This window comes from Miniopterus schreibersii (assembly GCF_964146895.1).
Source record: "Miniopterus schreibersii genome assembly, chromosome: 16".
In the NCBI taxonomy this organism is placed as follows: Eukaryota; Metazoa; Chordata; class Mammalia; order Chiroptera; family Miniopteridae; genus Miniopterus; species Miniopterus schreibersii.
In genome coordinates this window covers 4,733,298-4,755,118 of record NC_138116.1, presented here as the reverse complement: position 1 = coordinate 4,755,118, position 21,821 = coordinate 4,733,298, and the positions used below count along the sequence as shown (strand labels likewise).

The 21,821-nt window shown below is 57.2% G+C and overlaps 1 protein-coding gene across 2 annotated transcripts in view; it reads right to left on the bottom strand.

Moving 5' to 3' along the window:
• Positions 1-21,821, bottom strand: part of SDK2 (sidekick cell adhesion molecule 2) — a 185,181-nt gene that overhangs the window by 29,248 nt on the left and 134,112 nt on the right. For both annotated transcript variants that reach the window (XM_081162409.1, XM_081162410.1), the window contains exons 16-32: positions 19,243-19,383; positions 18,684-18,865; positions 18,156-18,271; positions 11,490-11,685; positions 11,201-11,299; positions 10,417-10,608; positions 9,284-9,405; positions 8,585-8,694; positions 8,333-8,483; positions 7,083-7,320; positions 6,292-6,407; positions 5,433-5,622; positions 4,016-4,114; positions 2,904-3,098; positions 1,772-1,973; positions 863-966; positions 276-346 (exon numbers count right to left, since the gene is read on the bottom strand). In XM_081162409.1, coding sequence (XP_081018535.1) covers positions 276-346; positions 863-966; positions 1,772-1,973; positions 2,904-3,098; positions 4,016-4,114; positions 5,433-5,622; positions 6,292-6,407; positions 7,083-7,320; positions 8,333-8,483; positions 8,585-8,694; positions 9,284-9,405; positions 10,417-10,608; positions 11,201-11,299; positions 11,490-11,685; positions 18,156-18,271; positions 18,684-18,865; positions 19,243-19,383 — 2,524 coding nt within the window. The remainder of the gene's footprint in view (positions 1-275; positions 347-862; positions 967-1,771; positions 1,974-2,903; positions 3,099-4,015; positions 4,115-5,432; positions 5,623-6,291; positions 6,408-7,082; positions 7,321-8,332; positions 8,484-8,584; positions 8,695-9,283; positions 9,406-10,416; positions 10,609-11,200; positions 11,300-11,489; positions 11,686-18,155; positions 18,272-18,683; positions 18,866-19,242; positions 19,384-21,821) is intronic.

Below are 21,821 nucleotides of genomic sequence, written 5' to 3'. Positions count from 1 at the left end.
TTTTACTGGATCCTTAATTGCATCCCTAGCAGCTGCTGGCACCTCCCAGCCCCCTTCCCCCTTCGCCATGATGGCCCCCGATCTGCTCCAGTCTCTCCCAGCTTCCAGCTGCACTAGGTCACTGTCATCTGAGGGGTGTCCTCCTTCACGAGGCCTTGGGCTGGGGGAGGGCTCAGGAGTCCCTCCCTGTTTTCTCTTCAAGGACTTTGCCTTCAGGGGGGGCTACAGGTGGGCGAAGGTTGGGTGCCTGGCCCCACCCTGCTGCCGGGCCATACCTGCCACCGGATCAGCACTGAGGTGGTGGTATGGGGTGTCACCGAGATGATGGTGGGCGCTTCGTCGGGAGCTGGGGAGAGAGGCAGACAGGTGAGCTTTGGGGGCTGGGACTTAGGCCCCCTAGGAGGCCACAGGGACCCGATTCTGCAGACACTGAACTACGGGCAGCTCCGCCTTCAGTCGCCTTCCACGCCCACCACCCCGACTTCTGCAGAACAAAGGGCCAAGGTAAAGGGAGAGAGGGGCTGGGACCTGGCCACAGCCCAAACCCAAGAGCCCAGAGCCCTATCCTTCTGCTCCTAGAGCCAAAGGCCTCTGACGCTGCCACTGAGCTCCCCCACTGCCAGTCACTGGTTTTCTGGGGTCGGCCACCAACCTGAGGGACATCAGAGAGGAAGTACACTAGGAGCCAGGCTAGGTGTGGGTGCTGGGCCCACGGCAAATGCCCCCGAGAGAGCCAGACAGAGCCCAGCAGGCCTGGTGCCCCTCCCATCCTTGGGGGCCCCTCCCCCCAGAAGAGAGGCCCAGTGCTTAGGAAGTGCCCAGTGGGCCAACCGAAAGACACCCATGGGGGGCGGGCACGGACCGGCCTGCAGGGTGGTCAGTGGCTCCGACTCCTCGCTGAACTCACTGTCCCCAATGTCATTGGTCGCCTTCACGCGGAACTTGTAGGATGTGAAGGGCTTAAGCCTGTAGGGAGAACGGGGTTTAGTGAACAGAGGTATCTCTGCTCGGGAAAGGGGGCGGAGGTGCCGATCCACTGCACAGACAGGAACATCGAGGCTCAGGAAGACGCTACACGGGACAAACAGGGGCCAGGCCCTGGGGGTCCCGAGCTCCCAGGCTGCCCCTGGACTATGCCAGCTTGGGGTGTGGCCACGAGGGCCCCAGGAGGGACGGCCTGCATATTTCTTGCCTGGGAGGAAAGCGGCGCTGCGCTGAATGTCAACACCCCCTCCTGGAACTGCCACCCCTTCCCCGAATGTAGTATATTTAGGACGGATCGAGGCTCTCAGGAGTTAACCACATTTCACCTCTATCAGCCTCATTTCCTCTCCAAGGCAAACGGCTTCCTTTTTGATTTATTGGGGGTGGAGGGTGAGGGGGAAAGAACTGTTCAAAACTCTCGGTCACGTCAACTGCGATGTAAAAAATACGACCCTCTAGGAATCCCATGACCGCCAGAGTCTCGGAGTGAGGCTCCGCTCCCCCATTAAAGACGGAGCTGGAGACGCCGCCTGGCTGGGGGGAATCGCCAACGAGGGTGGGAGCGCTTCACTTGGGGGCTTCGAGGCTCCAGAAACAGAGAATTAAGAGGCGGCTGTACCAGGGCCCCGGAGAGGGGAGGTGGGGAGGCCAGGGCTGCGGCTGAGCGTGCTGGGGGGAGGCCCGGGGAGAGGCCCAGGGAGAGGCCCGGGGGCCGCGGGCCGGGAGACCTGGGGCGGAGGGGGCCTCCCCAGCCCGCAGGGCCGTCCAGGCTGGGGGGGGGGCTCACCTGTCCACCAGGAAGGCGGAGGCGTTGTGGCTCACCGAGGTGGAGTGCAGCGCCCACCTGCCGCCCGGCAGCTCGCGCGTCTGGACGGTGTAGTAGCGCACGGGGGACAGCCCGTCGCTCCCCGGCTCCCAGGTCAGCAGCACGCTGCGGGGCTTCACGTCCTCCTGCAGCGCCACCGGCTTGCTGGGGGGCTGCGGGCGGTCTGCAGGGCGGGGGCAGCCGATGAGCCGCGGGGAGAGGGTGCGCTTTCTCGGGAGGGGAAGGAGGTGCCCTGGGCTCAGGCCTGGCGCCCCTGCCCCATCCCAACAGCCGGCACCCGTGTGGCTCTGGGTCAGCCACCTGTCCAGGCGGCCAGAGGTCCAGGTGTGTGGGCAGCCCAGCCAGGGACTGACAATGAGGGGTGCAGGCACACCCAGCTCCTGCTCCCCTGCCCGCCACGGTGCTGAGATGGGACCTACACTGTCCCCTGCTGCTGAGTGGGACAGAGGCCGCTCCCGTCTCCGGCTTCATGCCCCGGGGAGCTGGGCTTCCCCCTCACTGCCCCGCGCCCTGCCGCTGGGCCTCTCGGCGTTAGCACTGGCAGGTGGGGCGCAGGACTCTGCTCTGGGGTCCGTCCTGTGCACTGTAGGGTGCGTAGCAGGACCCTGGCCTCTACCCACTGGATGCCAGTAGCATGTCCCTCCTTGTGTGACAACCAAAATGTCTGGACAGTGCCCCATGTCCCCTGGGGGCACAGTAGCCCCAGCTGAGGCCACTGCCCTCCGGGTTTTCCTGGGAATGTTGTTTAATAAACCCCATTCACAGGAATGTTTCTGGAAAGCCCTGCCGAGGGCGGGCACCAGGGCTGCATGCCATCCTCTCTCCACCAGACAGTCTCAGAAGCAGGTCTCAGCACCTGCCCTCAGAGAACCGGGGGCTGGGGGGAGCAGGATCCTTGCAGGGGAACCCTGGTTCAGCTCTGGAATTCCACCAGGGCCCTTCCGGACCTTGACGGTTAGGCACCTGGGCCCACTCTCCACTCCAGACCAGGGCCGGGCGACCCTAACCAGGTCCACTGGGAGGATCAGAACACCTGGCGGGTGGGGGCCCCTCGGCTGACCGTCAGGCCTCCCCAGCCCCAGTGCGTAGTCACCTCTCTTCTCAGTGGTCACCACCAGGGCCTCGGCAGCCTCTCCCCAGCCCTTTCGGGTTTGGGCGGTGATGCGGAACAGGTAGACAGACTCCGGCTTGAGGCCGGTGGCCGTGTACTGGCGGGCGCTGGGAGCGAGCACCTCCACGGTGGCCGTGTTGGCCGTGGTGGCGTTGAGCCGGTGCGTGATCTGGTAAGCTGGGGGGGAAGAGGGACACAGGGCGCGCTAAGAAGCAGGGCAAACGGCCCCCAGACTCCCGAGAAAGGGTCGTTCCTTCCTCGGCCACCACAATGTCTGCATGGGAGCCACCTTGGCTGTGGTCCATCTGCATGAAGCCCTGTTGGTCACTCTTGTGTCCTCAGCTGCCACTTGGCGAGTGTGGCTGTAGGGGGGCACGGACAGGGGCTCTATACGCAGTGTCTGTGACCACCAGAACAGCCCCAGGTGAGAAAGCGAGGCTTGGAGAGGCCAGACCAGCTGCTAGGAAGTGACAGAGCTGGAATTCCAGCCCGGTCCTTTTACGCCCAGTGCATCTGCCCTTCCCCGTCTCCAGGCTGCCTTCTGAGGCATTCACCAGGGGCAGCTGTTGCGGGACGTCAGGGCTGAGCCTGGGCCAGCCCCAGGGGGTCCGACCCACTGTTCTACAGGTGAGGGGGCTGAGGCCGTGGCGGGAACTGACTTGCTCAAGTTTTCAACCCATGGGTCTTCTCCCGGGAGGCTGTGCGTGTGGTTAGGGGGGGAACCTGAACCTGAACTGATGCATCTGACCTGCACCATCCCTCCGCCTGCATCAGCTCCTGTTTCCCACCTGTGAGCTTGGCTTTGCCCACCTGTGACCAGGGCGCCCTCACCTGGTCACACTTGGGAACAGCAGTGATGTTTACCAGATAACCACCGGGCTGGGTACCTGGGGCTCTTGGGGGCATAAAGCGAACCAGTGATCCGTGACCTTGCCCTCCAGCTGCTAATCTTACAGACTGAGATGTCTAGTGGGAGAAAACCAACTCAGAACTGTTCTTGAGGAGGTGGGGGCACCTCCTTGGTCTAGTTTTCCCCCCTGCCAACACCGAATTTACCTCCTTTACACCAGGGCAATGAAAGGGTACAGGCTTACCAAGAATGATGCCATTGGGGGCAGCGGGGGGCTGCCAGATCAGCCGCACCGATGTGGTCCTCACCTCTGGGAACAGGATGCCCATGGGTGGTCCCGGGACTAGAGGGGACAAAGGAGAAGCGGGTGACAGTGAGTTGCAGCCGCCCAGCTCAGCTCAGCAGAGCAGTGTGGAGAGGCCAGACCAGCTGTGTGGTGGGTGGCACACAGCTCAACAACAATTTCATGGGTGCTGCTCTGTGCTGGGCACCGTGTCTTAACACAGTGTCCTCACACCAAGATGCTATCTGAGGCTTCTACCCTCAAGTAAGCATGATTTGGCAGGACTAAAAGGGACCGAGGCTCCAGCTTCCTGTAGCTCAGGGCCTGTGCACATGTGCACGTATGTTCGTGCCCTCAGAGCTGGGCAAGGGGGGGTCTGTGCTTTAGAAGGTACCACTCTGACTTCCTGCCCCCATGGGTGCAGCAGCCGTGGGGTAAGGGGACGGTCCACTCTGAGCCCACACCATTCCTCTTTCTAGACCTCGCTCTGGAATCCTGGGATCCTGGAATCCCCTGCCCGACAGTCCGGAGCGTGCTCCCTGGGTCTGTAGGGGCCTGTCTCCTGGGTTCCCACCGCCAGACTCGCACCTCTGGCCTGAGAAATGGGCAAGGGGTAGCTTTCTGGGGCATGTGGATGGAGACAGAATGGCATGGGCCAGAGGAAAGGGTGGGAGAAAACCTGGGGGTGGGGGTCGGGGGTCGAGCTCTCCCTGTGACGCCTCATTCCAACACAGTGCACCCCGAAGGGTGAGATTTCTAAACTTGAACTTGGCCTTCCAGGTCGTAGGAGAATGTATTTGTGAAGGTAGGGGAACAGGACACATTTCATTTAACAGCTCAGTAACTTGATTTATAACTTTAGACTAGGCAGACATATGGTATTTGGGCTTCCTTGTGCATTCTTGTCTGTACCCCACAGATGTTTGTGGGGGGCAGCCTGTGAGTCTGTGTGTGGGAAAGGGAGAGGCCAGAGGCCCCGTCAGTCTGCCTTTGCTGCAGGGTGAATGCCCGGAGCCCCGCTGGCATCACTGTTTTGCAAACAGGACCAGGAGGCTCATGCCCAGGAAAAGCCAAGCCTCTGCCTCGCACAGACCTTGGCTCAAAGGTGAGCCTGCCCCAGGCGAGCTGGACATCAAACCAGATGCAAAGTCTCTATTCTGGACACTTGACCCAGAGAGAGAGCAAGAGTCAGAGGTCAAGCTGCCCCCGAGTGGTCCTTTCTCCCTCAGGGGTGCGCAGTCTGCGATCAGCATCCCCTCGCAGCGGGGCTGGTGGCCCTCAGCAACCAGCCTCTCGCAGGAACAGAGTGTGACCCCGCGGGGGGTGGGGGATGGCAGGAGGCGGGGTGGCTCCCAGGCTTGCAGGGGTGGGAGCTCACCGTCATCCAGCGTCCGCTCCAGGATGGGGGGGTGGCTGGGGCTGCCGTCCCCGATGCGCGTGAAGGCCAGCACCTGGACCTCGTAGAGCACGTATCGGCCCAGGCCCGTGAGCTGGACGCTGAGGGACGAGTTCCCTTCCACCAGCCAGACCCGGGGCTGGGCGTCCAAGTCCTTCTCCTTATACAGCACCTGTGGGAGCCCAGCACAGGGTGAGCGCCTCGGCCCGGGTCTGCCCTGCCAGCCCTTCTCTAAATCCCTCCCCAGGGGCTGAGGGGTGGATGGAGCGGGTAGACAGGCTCCTTGGAGTGGCCTGGCCCCAGGGAGGCAAAGCTAGTGCTCCGGGAGGGTGGGGGACACAATGCCTCACTTAGCCATGGAGCTGGAAGGTTCCTTAGAGAGCAGCCAAATAGGAAAACAGGCCCAGAGAGGGTGTGTGACTTGCTCAAGGTCACACAGCCAGTAGTGGCAGAGTCGGGACATCAAGTCACATCTTCTGATTTCCAGGCCAGGGCTGAACTATGCCGGTAGACTGGGCTTTGGGTGGGGAGGAATTCTAGAAGATCATAGAACTGAAGCTGGGCCCATTGGAGCTGAGAATGAGGCTTGGGGCAGCCAGCGTGGCCTCCTGGGGGAGGTGGGACAGCCCCAAGGACCCTGTGGCTTCACTGGAAGCCTGCCCACCCCTAAGGGGGGAACTCTATGGTTGCAATGGTGACTGGTGGATGGGAAGCCAGGCGGATCCCCCGTGTCCACTCTAGAGGCAGGGACTGGGCCCCGGGGGTGGCGAGGACAGGGCGCCTTGGGCGGGGAAGCCGGGGCAGAGCCTCAGCCTCCTTCCGTCCTCAGACCGGGGCTCACCTTGTAGCCCAGCACGAGCCCGTTGCGGTCGGCCTCGGGGACTGCGCTCCAGCGCACCAGCATGCTGCTGGAGGTGGTGGCCAGCGCCGACACGTTGGTGGGGCCCGAGGACGGGACTGAGGGAGAAAGGGGGCGAGGAGAGTGGCGTCAAGACCCAGAGTGGACTCTAGTGGACGGGAGCGCAGTGGGCCCTGGGGGAGGAAATGGGGCACATCCCCAGGCGGCATTTCCTGCCACGGCCCCTTCTGGCTCCGGAACATCACATATAGTGTCTCCTTCCAGAGTCGCCCCCCTCGCCCTCTGTTCAGGTAACGTTAGGATGAGCCCGCGTTTCCTGCCAGCACAGCCTGAGGGGCGGGCCAGGGGCCAGGGTGGGTGGGACCCGTCATTTAAAAGGTGCCAGGAAAAAGCCACCGTGAGGAAAACCACGTGTGGACAAATGAGGGCCGCCCGTAGGCTGGGGGCTCGCGTTCTCTGGGCGACCCCCTGCCAGGCCCCTGTGAGCTGCCGGCTGTGTTTCTGGAATGTTCTGCGAGCTAACCCAACCCCCACACGTAAGGCTCTGGTGTCAGGGTTGAAGGTGAGGGCACAGAGGTGGGGGCAGCGGGCAGATGTTGCGGGAATAGCTGCGGGACGGTCAACACGCGGGGCTCGGCTGGGCGTGAGCACGAACAGGGCAACGGCTCCAGCTTTTGTGCCCTCGGGAGGCCCTGAGGGCAGAGGGGCAAAGGGGGGCGTCGCAGTCACAGGCCACGGGAAGTTAGGGGGCGGCTGGCTCGAGGGGGCAGTACCTGACTCCCGCGTCCTGCCCATCACCACCTGGCTCCAGGGCCCGCTCCCGATGGCGTTGAAGGCCTGGACCTGGACGCGGTACTCGGTCCACTCCTCCAGGTCCTCGATGGTGTGCTCCCGCTCCACGCGGTCCTGCACCACGTGGCTCAGCGCCTTGCCGCGCCCGTCCGCCCGGCTGTATCTGATCTTGTAGCCCACTGACTCGGGGTTCCCGTTGTACTCCATCTCCGGGAGAGGCTGCGGGGGAGGGGAGGGGGCAGCACCGCCGTGAGGCCGGGCCCCCCCCCCCCCGTGTACAAAACACCGCCTGGCTTGTGCCCCCTCTTCCAGGGAGCCTTCAGGGAGAAATGGTCTCCCCTGTTCCCCGAGGTGGGACGGCAGCGGGCCAGTAGTGAGGGCTGGGAGTTTGGGGGCCCAGACGCCCTGAGAAGGCCTGTGGACAGGGCTCAAAGCCAAGAACAGCACCTGGCGGGAGAGGGCGCCCTCAGCATGTTAGTATCATTCCCTCCTCCAGGGCTGCCTGGGGTAGCGACAAGCCTGATCTGTAGGGACAGTCTGAGAGCCAAACCTAAGGGTCCTCCCCCCGTCCCCCAACCTCAGAAGCAGCCCTTCGCTCCTGTGTTGGTGGAACAAATAAAACCTGAATCCCAGACCCACCCCTGGGAGCTGTGTGGCTGCGGGTGGATTCCTAACCTCTCTGAGCTTCCTTTTTTAAACTCTAAATTGGGATAGTAATGTGTCTTTTGCGGGATTTCTGGGAGGATTAAATGGAATTAAAAATGCAAAATGCTGCCCGTCTGGCGTGGCTCAGTGGTTGAGAGTCAACCTATGAACCTGGAGGCCACGGTTCGACGCCGGGTCAGGGCACATGCCCGGGTTGTGGGCTCGATCCCCAGTAGGGCGTGCAGGAGGCAGCTGCTGTTTCTATCTCTCTTTCTCTCTCCTTCCTCTCTCTGAAATCAATAAAAACATTAAAAAAAAAAAAAAGCAAAAGGCTTGGCACAGAGCGGTGCTTACTACACAGCATTTTCTAGCTCCCTCCCCTCGCACGGGGCATTTTTTCTATTTGGCTGAGATTGGTTATCAGGCACCTCTCCAGGCTGGACGTGTAAGAGAGAGAGAAGGGAGCGATAGGTATTCCGGTGGATGCCCCTGTGACACGGCCCCTTGGAGGTAATGACACCTCTGCAGGTGACGAGCACTGAGGAGACATTCCACCCCCACCCCCACTGCCCTCAGGGAGCCTCACCATCCAGCGGAGCCACAGGCTGGTCTCACTGGCTGTGCGCAGGGTCACGTTGGCCGGGGCCATGTCGGGGGGCGCCTGGAGGGTCTGGATCTTTCTAGAAGGCTGGCTGGGGGGGCTGGTGCCCACGATGTTCACCTGGCGCATGCGGAAGCTGGGGTGGGGGGAATGGGGATGAGCAAGGTGGTGAGGGCAGGATCTCAGGGCGGAGGCCCGTCCGGGTCTGGGCAGCCCTCCCCCTTCTGGCCCCGTTACCTGTAGTAGGTGAAGGGGTTGAGGTCGGGCACCTCCATGGAGCGGGTGTCGGGCTCATTGGCGAGCTGGTGGATCAGCAGCCACTCCTCTCCCTCCCCAACCACACCTACCTGGAAAGGGAAATACCCTTAGACTTCCCCATCTGTGGGCCAAGGCAGGCGAGACGCTCTGAGCCCCAGCTTCTAGGGTGTATGCGAGCTCTGCCCAGGGCTCACGTGGAGGGCACCAGATGGGGCCACCATCTGTCCAGGTCCTTAAATATTACGTCAGGTGTGACTCCCAGCCCCCTGCATCGGAGGCTCATGTTATAAACCCGCTTCTGTGCCCCGCCCTTGACCTGTGCTCAGCCCTAGGTCCACTCCTGTGCTCCGCCCTAGACCCCTAGCCCATCATCTGAGGCTGGTACCCAGGGATCTGTGTTCAACAGGCTCCCCAGGTGATTCCTCCGAACACCCTGGAGGCTTCTAAAACCCCAGCTAAATCAGAATCCGAATCCAAATCCTTGCAGTGTGACCAGGCGCTGGAACTCCTGAATGCTCCCCTCGTACAGGTTTAAAGGGCTGCAGGCCTCTCATCAATACATCAACCAACAGCAAGTGCTGGCGAGGACATGGGGAAAAGGGAACCCAGGAATGTGGGCACACCCAAGGCCGGGAGTGGGCTGCCCAGGCACCAGGGTTCCCCTTGGACCAGCCTTACCTGGGCCTCCACCAGCCAGCGGGAAATGGAGGTCTTCCCATCGTAGCCCGGCTTGAACTGCAAGGTCACGGAGCGGGGGCCGATGTTGGAAATGCCCAGGTTGGTGGGGGCCCCCGGGAGCTCTGAGAAAGGAAGACAGGACGGAAAGATTCGGGGTGAGAGGGACTTCGTTCCACATGGAACAGGATTCTCTGGGCACAGAGGGCGCTGTGTTGCACTTTTTCTAGAAACCTCTGAGGAGGAGCATGGCGTGGCCTCACCCAGCCAACACAGTCCTTGTCCCTGCACCCATGGCTCAGCACATTCGTACCAGGGCCCTGAGACTGACTCGGGTGGACAGACCCCCCCCCTAGCCCCCCAGGGAGGCTCCCAGGGCCAGGAATCAAGCTGGGCACTCAGGGCTTCCTCTCTGGGGTCTGCATGTGCGTGAGATGCTCGCGTGGAGCCGGGGACCACACAAACCAAGCTGGGCTCAGAAAGAAGCGGAACAGATCACCCTTCCCAAACCCAAGGAGATGAGAAGGAGGGGTGGGGGCAGGTGGCAGCCCCTTTTCAGACCAGGGGCGCTGGGGCTCAGGAGGAGCAGAAAGAGTACAGATTCTGGAGTCAGACAGGCACTGAAATGGAATCCAACCCTGCTGCTTCCATGCTGTGTGTCTTTGGGCAAAATTACCTAACTCTTCTGTGCCTCAGGGTCCTCCTTGGTAAATGGAGATGATAATAGTACCACCTACTTCAGGGATAGCTGATGTATATGAAGCACTTATCTCTGAGCCTGGGGGGGGGGGCGGGCACCATGTAAATACTTGTCACTGTCATTATCACTTGAGGTCACCCGAAGCTTGGGAACCTCAGCCATCTCAGGGGGCAGGTAGAGGGACTCTGGCCAGGCCACCCAAACATAGCCTCACTGACGCAGGCACGGCCACGTGGCTATCTGGTCTATGTCCTCATCAATAAAGAAGGGGAAACTGAGGCACAGAGGGGACACCTGACTTGCTCAAGGTCGCAGAGCAGGGCAGAAGTTGGGGAAGAAAGTTGAAGAAAGCCAACACTCCTGAGAGACAAGGGACCTCCTGGGGGGTTGCCGATCAGCAGCAAGAGGCCAGGAGTCCCCCCGTGTGGGCACCTACCTGGAGGCACCCCGGAGGAGATGGTGGAGGCAGACACCTGGCCCTGGCCCTTGGCGGTCATGGCGGCCACCTCGATGGTGTAGGTGGTGAGCGCGGTGAGGCCAGTGACGCGGTACTCCAGGGTCACGTTGGGCAGGTAGTGCGTCACTCTGGTGTTGGTTCGGTTGTACTCCTCCCAGGAGATCCGGTAGCCTGGAGACCCCCGAGGGCGGCATGAGCTTGGCCGTGGCTGTGAGCTGGCCTTGGGCCTGCCCCTCCTCTCCCCTCTCCCCTCTCCCCTCTCCCCTCTCCCCTGCCGGGCAGTTAGCTGCGCGCCCGAAGCTCTGGGCTGAGGCGGGTGGAGGCATCTTGCCTGGGGGCCCGGTGTTCCCTCTGTGGGACGCCCCCATTTGCAGGGAGGGGAAGGGCAGGTCGCTGTGGTGGCCACGTGGGGCCTGGGGCTGAACACTGGGATGTGTCACAGAGCACAGGGTCCACGAGCCTCCTCTGAGGACTTTCTAAGGAATGGCTGTTGGGAGCTCTGGATGGACACCAGAGGGATGGACAAGGTGACCTTCTCCTTACCTACGTTCAGTGATACCGCGGTACCTGCCTGTGAGGGTGCCCACCCGCGAGGGTGCCCACCTGAGAGGGTGCCCACCTGAGAGGGTGCCCACCTGAGAGCCCTGCCTACCTGAGAGGGTGCCCACCTGAGAGCCCTGCCTACTTGAGGGTGCCCACCTGTGAGGGTGCCCACCTGAGAGGGTGCCTACCTGCGAAGGTGCCCACCTGAGAGGGTGCCTACCTGTGAGGATGCCGTTCTTCTCTCCCGGCTCCTGCCAGCTGACCTTCAGCGAGGTGTCCAGGATGTCACTGAAGCTCAGGTGTCCCACGGGCCCAGGCACTGTACCCCAAGAGGGCCCCCCACGCCACCCAATGCCAGTTAGAGCCAGACAGAGACCACCGTCTGCAAGACAGCCTGTGGTGTCCCAGGGGCGCCCGGGGATGGAGACAAGCCCAGGGCCTCCCGGTGCCTGGCCCCTGGGTGGGTGGATGGCGCAGAGGCCACGGGGGGGGGGGGGGGGGCTGCCTACCATCCTCAAGGGTGCGCACCAGCTGCGGGGTGCTGCGAGGCCCGTCGCCGGGGGTGGTGAAGCACAGCACGGAGGTGAAGTACTCCGTGAACTTCTTCAGGCCGGACACGAAGCCCACGTGGATGCTGTCTTGGAAGTTGGGTCGGGCGGTCACCATGGTAACCTCCTCTTCCTGCTCTGGCTCCCAGGCGATCAGCTGGGGGGAGGGAGGCCAGCAACGAAGGCCGGGCAGTCAGAATGTTCCAGAAAAGGCCAAGCGTTCTCCCACAGGCTGGACTAGTGGACAGGGAGCGTCCAGGAGCCCTGGTCCCTGTGGTCCCCCCTCCCAGGGAAGGGCGCCGTGCCGACACCCCCAGGCGCTGGGGCACGCGTCCTGGGGGTTTCCTTTGGTATGATGCTCGGATCGCTGAGTGACAACGAGGCACCGGGAGCCATGCGGCTTTGTAGATTCACACCCACAGTGACCCGCCAAAGACAGGTCTGACCTTTTATCAAGATCAGCTACCTATTTTGCAGGTCTAGTGTAAAATGAAGACAGAGGGCCCCCTTCTGCAAAAATTAGTGAGAATTTCAAGATGACGGCAGTGGAGCATTGAACCGCGCGTGGGGTCCTTCTGAGCATGGAGCCCTGAGCCACTGCCCAGCTGAGCTCCCATGAAGCCGGCCCTGTTTTTCACAGATGAGGAAAGTGAGGCTCAGAGAGGCTAAGCGACTTACTCTATATCACACAGCAAGCAGAAAGCCCGGGGTCTCTAATCCGGCACCTGGCCTCCTATACCTTTCTCCGTCTGGGCTGGGGTGGCGGCTCCCTGGAGGCTCTCCTACAGAACCGTGGCTTGTGGGTAACTCTTATTTTTTTAAACTTGTCCAGGTTGAGACTTCAATCTTAACTCTCCCCTAGAGGTGGGCGCCGGCAAGAAAACCCCCTGGAAATTCAATGTCTTTTTTTGTCTAATCTCCTCTCTACAAGTACTACCCACGGCTGCACAAGCTTCCTGCCTCCCCTTCCTTTTCTTCTTACATCTTTAAAAAAAAAGAAATCTGAAGGTATGTTTATTGATTTGAGAGAGAGAGGGAGAGAGAGAGAAATATCAGTGAGAGAGAGAAACATTGACGTGAGAGAAAACATCCACTGGTTGTCTCCCCTACGTGCCCTGACTGGAGGCTGAACCTTCAACCTTTTCTTTTCTGTTTTTCTTTTTTTCATCTTCATCTGAGGATATTCTTTTCATTGTTTTTTTTAGAGAGAGTGGAAGGGAGGGAGAGAGAGAAACATCGATGTGAGACAGACACATCTACTGGTTGCCTCCCACACGCACCCTGACAGGGGCCGGGGATTGAGCCTGCAACCCAAGTATGTGCCCTGGGCCGGGAATTGAACCCGGGACCCTTCAGTCTTCCGGCTGAGGCTCCAACCCCTGAGCCAAACTGGCCAGGGCGACCCTGCAACCTTTTCGGTGCACGGGCCATGCTCCAACCAGCCGAGCCACCGGCCGGGGCTCTTCTTGCCTCTAGATCCCTCACCTTACAGTCCTGTTTCCTGGGTTCTTCATCTGCCTCCAACACTGAGAGCTGGTCTCAGAGATTTTCCTCATTTATTTGAAGTTAATTAAATAGCAATTAATGGTGAAAAGCAACACTTGATGAGTTTTAATAAGTGCGGGTATTTATAGATATAGAACAATAGCCTGCCGATGCCTCCTGATTAGCTCCCGCCCATAACAATGCTTAATCTTCTCCTTTCATCAGCACGAGTTTACACGGGATGTTTGGAAATCTAATTGGTATTGTGAAAAGATAGCCTATAGCAAGTTAATTAGACACTAATTAGACCCTAAAAATACTCATCAGAAATCCTAAGTGGCATCTAATAAGTATGTTAAATATCCTCTTTATTTCAGTTATCTTGTTTCATAGCAATTAAATCGCCGAACTTCTTCGGAGTAGATTAAGAGACAAGTTTAATGTTTTAATTTAATTAATGTAAATTTGAATTAATTACGCCATCAGAATGAATTGTGCGGTGTGTTCCCCGGCGAGGGCAAAATCTGGATAAATATCATTGTATTGGGTTTAGGCCAATGACACTCACTACCATTAAAAAACCCCACAAAGGACAAAGGGTGTCTTCACAGGTGCCTTAAACAATATCACGAGAGGTTGTCTCTGAAAGGGCCCAGAAGGAGGGCATAGGGTCCCGGCAGCGTGGTCTGAGGTCGCGACAATGACTTTAGGCCTGAAGCCCACATGAGTGGCAAGACTGTGGCTGCGTCAAAATATTTACGCTGGAGCCCTGGTCGGTGCGGCTCAGTGGTTAAAGCAGCAGCCCACGTACCAAAGGGTCGTGGGTTCGATTCCTGGTCAAGGGCACGTACCCGGGTTGCAGGATCGATTGCCAGTCTGGGGCGTGTGTGGAAGGTAACCATTCGGTGTCTCTCACCATCTATGTTTCTCTCTTTCTCTCCCCCTTCCTCCCTTCCACTCTCTCTAAAAATCAATGGAAAAAGTATCCTCCAGTGAGGATTAACAATAACAAAAATATCTATGCTGGGATTCGAGCCTCTTGTCCTTCTCTAGCTGCATCTGAAGAGCAGGAGGCTTAGGGTTGAGGCCTCCCCTTTAGGGTCAGGAAGACACTCCAACTGCCCTTTGCACCTTCTATCGCCTGAAAGGAGCTGGGCTCTGGGCAGGGAGGGGATGGAACTGCAGGACCAGCATACACAACAGGCTCCGTCTGACAAGATTGTACTATGTGCCTGGTTTGGGTTAAGCCCATCACTGACTAGTTGCATTTCATTAGCACAGTGAGGTCTCAATGGGAACCACTGGCCTGTGCTGTTCCATAAAGGGAAACTGAGGCTCAGGATGGTTGAGGAACCTGCATGAGAACCCACCAGGATCTGGCTTCAGATTTGTGGACCCAAGACCTTTGGTGGACACCACTGAGGTACACTTAGTCGCCAGCTGAGTGTTAGGGGTTCCTTTGGCTGTCTCTGTGCCTGTTCTTGTTACTTGGGGTCACTGTGATTCACTCTATTAGGGCCCTGGTCTTGGATTTGAGGTAGACTTGGCTGCCCCAAGCATGGGTGGGGTGCGTGTGTGCTGGGGAGGAACACCACACACAGATGCCAGGACATGTAAGTCCCACTTAGAGAGCAGAGGCCCAGGGAGGTAACCCTTTAACTGGAGGGTGGTGCTGCAGGTGGTGTGTGTGTGTGTGTGTGTGTGTGTGTGTGTAGGGAGGGAGAAAGTGCAGCCAAAGTGGAGAGAAAGCAGGACAGAGTCCAGTTCTGTCACTTACTGTGTGACCCTGGGAAAGTCACTCAACCTCTCTGGCCCTCAGGCTGCTATAAGGGACAATAATAGTTATCGGGTGAAAGCAGTGTATTATGGGGTTGAGAGCTAGGATGGCCTGCTGGCTTCTGGAGTTAAAAAAAATAAATAAAGGAAATTCTCTCTTTCCCTCTTTGTCTGTCTCTTTGCATTTGCATGAATTCCCATAAAACATCCTGAATGTGAGAAATTAACAACAGTGGTGCCCTGGAGTGTAGAGAGTTTCGGGGTGGGTGGCCTAGAACCAGGTAGACAAGGGCCTGGGGTGGGATGCAGGATTGATGCTATAGGATTATGTAAATTTATTTTAAAAAGGAAAGTAAAAAATTAAAAAATACAATGGGGGAATTTGGCAATAGTAGCACAATTATATTCATATTTATCCTTTGACTAAGCTATCTTATTTCTAAGAACCCACCCCAAGGTTAGATGTGAGAATATGAAATGGTGTTTGCACAAAGCCACAGAAAGGTTTGTTATAGTAAAAGACTGGCAATCCCCAAATTGTCTTCACTGGGGAGCAGGCGGGCAAAACTATGGGAGATTTACAGAATCTCCGATACAGTTGTGAAAAAGGAACTAGGAATATTTCTGTATATTCCTACGGCGTGGTCTCAGGTTGTAATGAAAACAAAAAAGTAAGATGGGGAAAGTGTCTAGAGTTTGTCGTCATCTTATCCAGAAGGGAGAGGACAGGCCTTTGCATATGTACGTACTTGCTTACGTTAGAAAAAAATGTAAGGAAGAACCAAAACAAACAAAAAGAGATCAAACCGACAAGAGGGAGAGGACCGGCGTTCAGGCGGACTGTCCGTGAATTTACTTCACTCTGCAGATCTAACTTTGGAGCCATGTAAATAGGCTGCATAATTACAAAATGAAATGAAATTAAAAAAATCAATCCCTAAAAGTCGAAACCCAATGGAAACAAATGAGCCTAACAGCGCATCGAGCCGCAGCAGGATTACACAGCAAGAAACTCCTTCACAAGACTTAGCAGCCCCGGGACGTGTGGCGTGAAGGAAGCCCCACTGGGACACACTCTGAGAACAAAAAGAACTGCCGGTGATCCGAAACTATTTTCAGTGATCAAAGTGCTGATATTCTTATTCTGAACCGGCGTGGGCATCTGTGGAGTGAGTACGTGGGTGACTATGTTGGTGCAGGGGGAACGGGAGTTTTGGTCTGGAGAAAAGAGATACAGACAAAAGACCAATGAGATTATTAAGAAGCGTGTAGGCCTCAAACTGAATTGGAAAAACAAAAAACAACAACAGTATTTCCTAGCTGTCCATCAATAGGGCCTAGAAACAGCAACCAATGCTAGAACATGAGCACCTCGGTGCCCAGACTGTGGTGTCTAACTCTCATTCTTACTAAAGGAACAAGACTCCTTGAAGACAAGGCTGACCCCAGGCACAGTGCAGGAAATGTAGGTAGTGTCCCATGGGTAGCAAGGGAGATATCGAAGATTACTGGGGCCTGCCCTGGCCGGTGTGGCCCAGTTGGTTGAGCGCTGTCCCATGCATGGAGAGGTTGCCAGTTTGATTCCTGGTCGGGGCACATGCCCTGGTTTTAGGCTCGATCCCTGGTGCAGGAGGCGGCCAATGGATGTTTCTCTTTCTTGCATCGATGCTTCCCTCTCTCTCTCCCTCTCCCTTCCTCTCTCTCTAAAATCAATAAAAACATTTGAAAAAAAGACTACGGGGTCCATGTCCAAAGGATTCATGAGCCAACTTGAAGAGGCCAGTGATGACTCAGTTTGGTATCAATAAGAATTATAAAGGCAGTGGATTGAGACATACCAGAGGTGTTTTAAAATAATCCTTAAGTACATAATAATACTACCCCAAACAAAACAAAACAAAATAAAAAGATGTCTCCTCCACCCCAACCCAAAGTCACCTGTCGCCTCAGAAGTTGCTAAGGAACCAATTCATTATTCTGAGAATTGGTAAGGAATGGAAAAGAACTGAGTGTTTACTGGATGAACTGTACCTTTGGATAACCACAAAGTTAGTAAGGAGAAAATCCTACTTCTTAAAAAGTATTTCAGCTAATAAATCAAGACAAAATTATAACATCTGACTGTCTCAATTTTGCAGCTCCTATTGAAAAGATAGCTCATTCGAGGATGGTCCACGGTGGCCACCTCACAGCAAGAGGCAGCCACACGTTACGCTTTCTGATGAAAACACACACCACCATCCAGGGAGTAATATTGTGAAGAAAGAAAATTCCTCAAACCTGAATCTGATCAAGCCTCTCATTCTAAGTCCAATTTACTGCAAAGATAGTTTTCAGAGGCCTGCGCTCAACGACCCCGCAGGGATACAATCAGCAACGTCCAGACTGTGAAAAATTCTACGGTGCGAATGACGGAGACTCTTGACTCAATACATTGCTAGAAAAAGAAAGCGAGCAGGAGAGGAGAGAGAACCTACAGACCAACCGCGGGGATTTGGACACAGGCACACGCAGAGGGAAGACAATGCGAGGCCACGGAGACGACAGCCGCCTGCGAGCCAGGGACAGAGGCCTCAGGAGAAACCAACCCTGCCGACACCTTGATCCCGGACTTCCCGCCTCCAGGACCACGAGAGAACCCATTTCTGTTGTTAAGTCCCGCGGTCCAGGGCACTTCGTTGCAGCAGCCCAAGCAAACGGACACGCTTCCGTCACCGCAATTGCTACAGGTATTTTCGGAACACCTGTTATGTGCCTGTCACTGTGAACAACCGGTTACAAATACTGTCTCGCTTCGTCCTTACACGGCCCTGAGGAATCGGCACTACTATCGTCTTTCCTGGCGGATGAGCGAACAGTTTATTCTGCTTCCCCAGCGGCCAGAACAGTGCCCGGCGTGGGGCTCAATAAAGACCCACTGAAGGAAACTCGGAGAGGTGACAGAACCCGTCCAGAGGAAGCGCTGGGACCTCAACCAGAGCCTGCGGGGCCCGGTCTCACGCCTTTCACGAAGCCGGGGGTCAAGTGCAGCCCAAGGACAGGTGGCCCGTGAGAGCCACAGCTTGGCGGTAAGAAGTGGGCTCTGGAGTTTTACGCCTGGTATTTCTTAGCCTGAAACAAGCCCGGTTTTGTTCATAAGCCGGTGTCACCGAGAATGCCCCCTGCACTGGGTCACAGCCTGGGTGGTTTTGTACCTGGCCTCGGAGAGAGGCCTTGTGCCCTTTGCCGTGGTCACATGTCCTCTGCTTGGCTTAAACCAATGATTTCAGAAGCAGACGGGTGCCTCCCTCCTGCCCCTTCCCTCTCCTGCGCCTCCCTCTGAGCACCTCCCGGATTCCCCTCGGGACAGGGGCCGGCCTCACGCACCTTGTAGCCCTGGTTGATGCCGTTGATGAACTGCGGGCTGGGGGCGTTCCAGGTGAAGCGGATGGTCGTGGAGTTGGTGGCTTCTGCATGCACGTTGCCCGGAGGGACCGTGGGGACTGGAGGAGAGCAGAGAAGTGGGTGGGGTGGGGCTGGAGGGGCACGACCAGTCTGTCTTGCCCAGTTAAGTAGAGAAAACAGAGGGAGGGGGTCTGCGGACTCTGCTGGGCCCCCGGCCCGTCCACTCTCCCCTCGCTGCGTAGACGAAGATGCCCTCGTCTTGACTGGTTTGCGTTGATAAAGCTTGTCTGACCCATTTTGCAGGGTACCCATAAAGGAAAGGACTGGCTATGAAAATGCCCGGGTGGTTTTCAGGTCCAAGGCCACCTGTAAGCTGTTTCATGATCCCGTTAAACGGGAACCTTCGCAGAAGGTCCCTGCAGCCCTGAAGCCTCTGCCTGCATCTCGCTCGCCCCCAGCCCCTCCTCTCCCGCGGCCCCCCCCCCCCCCCCGGGCAGCCGGGACACCCACCTCCCTGCAGCGTCCACTCGGTGACTTTGCCGCTGTAGACGCCCAGCCCGGCGCTGTTGTAGGCGGCCACCTCGATCTCGTAGTTGGTCCAGATAATGAGGTCCTCCAGCAGCAGGTTGTTGACGTCGGCGTCCGTGATGTTCTTGAACTGGTACCCGACGGGCAGCCCGGCCAGGCAGTACCTGAGGGGAGGGAGCCAGGGTTCGGTGGCTCGGGCACTGCGTCACTGTCCGGGACGGTGCAAACGTTCTGTATCCGTGCTGTCCGTTGCTGTAGCCGCCGGCACGTGTGGCCACTGAGCACTTGAAATGTGATGAGTGCAACCGAGGAACTTCTCTTATTTTTAATTAATTGAAATAGCCACAGGTGACCAGTGGCTACCTGAGTGCGCAACACAGGCCTTGGGGATGTGTCTGGACCCTTCTGTTTTAATGGGGGAGGAGGTCACTGTGGGATGGCGAACTAGGGACACTGAGTTCCTGGGGAGATCCACTCCCCAGTCCATTCCCGATGCTCCCCCGTCCTCGGCTGCTCTCCTGTCTCTCAGGTGGGCACCTACCTGATGATGTAGCCCTTGAGGAGGCCGTTCTGGTGGCTCTCAGGGGGCGGCTGCCACTGGATCATAATGGACTGGTTCGTCCTGCCGCTGGCGATGACATTCTGCGGAGGGGCAGTGGGGGGCTCCTCGGGGAGGGAGACCCTGGATAGGAAAACACCAGGAGTGGGTGGGTTTTTCCCACTCTTAGTTCCAAGGGCAAACACAGGGTTAATGGGATATGAGGGGGCTGAACCCTGCCCGGCTCTGTTCCTGGATGACTGCACAATTGCTGTGTGCTTTTGGGCAAGTCACTTAACCTCTCTGAGCTTGTTTCTGTATCTGTAAAAGAAACAGCATAAAGCTCCACTTGCTTGTTTATAAGACTGGTTGGGGCTCAAATGACGCAACGTATGTACGAGTCTTTTGAAAACTCGGTAAAGCGTAAGATGTATGTATTTTCTGTGCAGCTGAGGGACGTGGGCCTCAGTTTCCCATCTGTCAAAGAAGCAGCAGTTGGGGCTGACGACGTCCGTCATGAGAGTCAAGGGTTTCAGAAGCAGGAGCGTAAATGCTCACTTCCCCGTTGCCAGCTGGAGATGTACTTTAACTGGGCTTCCTTTACCCACCCGCTGAGCCCAGGCTGGACGGGGCCGGCAGGGCGGGGGTGACACGGTGTGTGGGTGACAGCCAGCACCTCCGCCTGCCCGCCTCCGGAAGCCGGGTGCCCCTCGTTTCCTTCCCGGGCATCGCCAGGGGACACGGCGTTCCACCTCGGTGTGTTTTTCACACAACTGACACGCATCCATTAAAAACAAAAGTTAATTATTTTTGATGGATGTCTTTCCCCTTTTTTAATATTTTTATGATTTTGCCTTCTGACGGATAGGTTTCCAGTGCAGACCGCACACTCCCACGTCTGTGTAAAGCTGCAGGAAGGGTGGCTTCGCCTTTTTCGTGGTGACTCAGGGCCGTTCGTATGAGGCCTCATTCGGAAGATGACTCAGTGGAGCCCCAAGGCCTGGAGAAGCTGTGGGGTGGTTTCCCCTGTGCTTTGGGGCCTTTCCCTTGCCTTTTTGAACCTAAGAGGTAGTATTTTATTCTTTTGTCAAGGCGAATTATTTACACGGCTGCCTCCTCTAGATTGGAAAGGAAAGTAGAGACCTATTCTATTAACTTTTATTCCTATTTAATGCTTTGCATATAGTTTTATTTACTGACCTTGTTGGGGTGACATTGGTTAATAAAATTACGTAGGTTTCAGGTGTACGATTCTAGACACATCACCCGTGCATTGTATCGTGTGCTCACCACCCCAGGTCACAGCTCCTTCCGTCACCATTTATCCCACCGTTTCCCTCTTCTACTCCCCCTCCCTTTCCCTCTATTCATCACCATACCATTGTCTACGTCTATGAGGTTTTGTTTTTTTTCCTTAATCCCTTCACCTTTTTCACCCAGCCCCCTTCTTTTCCTGGGATCTTGTAGCTCTGAACGACGGGGGCCTTCCCCATTTTGTTCCCTGCACTACCTCCAGTGGTCCACACATGGCCTGGAACATAGTAGCTGCTCAATAAACAGTGAACAGTCTTCCAGTAGCTGCTCCCCATGCTAGGCTGTTAGCTTCCACTTTTCTCTCCTGTTAGGCTGTCCCGGCCCCTGTGGCCCTCCCCACCCATCGTGAAATCCAGAGGCAGCTTGTTGGAACCGTGGCAAAACCACAGGATCCATTTAAGCCAGAGGTCTGCGGACACGCCTAAGAGGATCTCTGCCGCTTGTGACAACGTGGAGGGCATTACGCGGAGTGAAATAAGACAGAGAGGGAAAGACAAATATTTCATGATATCCCTTATACGTGAAATCTAATAAAGCCGAACTCAGGGAAACAGAGAGTAGACAGGTGGTTGGCAAGGGCTAGGGAATGGGGTACATGGGGAGATCTCAAAGGGCACAAACTTCCACGTAAGATGGACATGCTCTGGGGTCTAACGCACAGCCTGGCGATTACAGCCACTAACACCATTAGCGTGCGCTTGGAAGTTGCCCAGAGAGGAGACACTCACTGTTCTCCCCACGGAAGGAAAGGGCCAAGGCGACGGGATGGCGGCCTTAGCTAACTCTGTGGTCTCGTGTCGCCGCGAATGAGTGTGTCAAGTCAACAGGTCGTACCCCTGACCCTTCCACAACGCTGTGTGTCAATTATGTCTCAGTAAAGCTGGGAACAATACAAATAAACATAAAAAGTAAAGAGCAAAGCGCACGGCCTTGGCGCGGGCAAGCCGGGCCGCTGTCACTCGGCCGCCCGGACGTCCTGTCCCACTGGAGGCGCCGCTCCTGGGGGGCGGCCAGCACTCGCCCCGACACGGCGGGCTCAGTGCGCGACGCCCGAACGCGGAGGGCCTGCTGCTTTCACTCAGTTTCCGTCGTTTTTCAAAAAGCCCTGAGGAACGCCTCACAGGGCTGGCGTCCCCGAGGCGCTGGCTGTGGAGACCGAGCGGGAGTCTGTCCCTCTGGAAGTACAGGCCCACTGGACTGGGCACAGCCCCGGGCACCCGGGGCAGACGCAGGCAGGTCTCGGGCCTTGCAGAGGGCCCAGTTAGGGG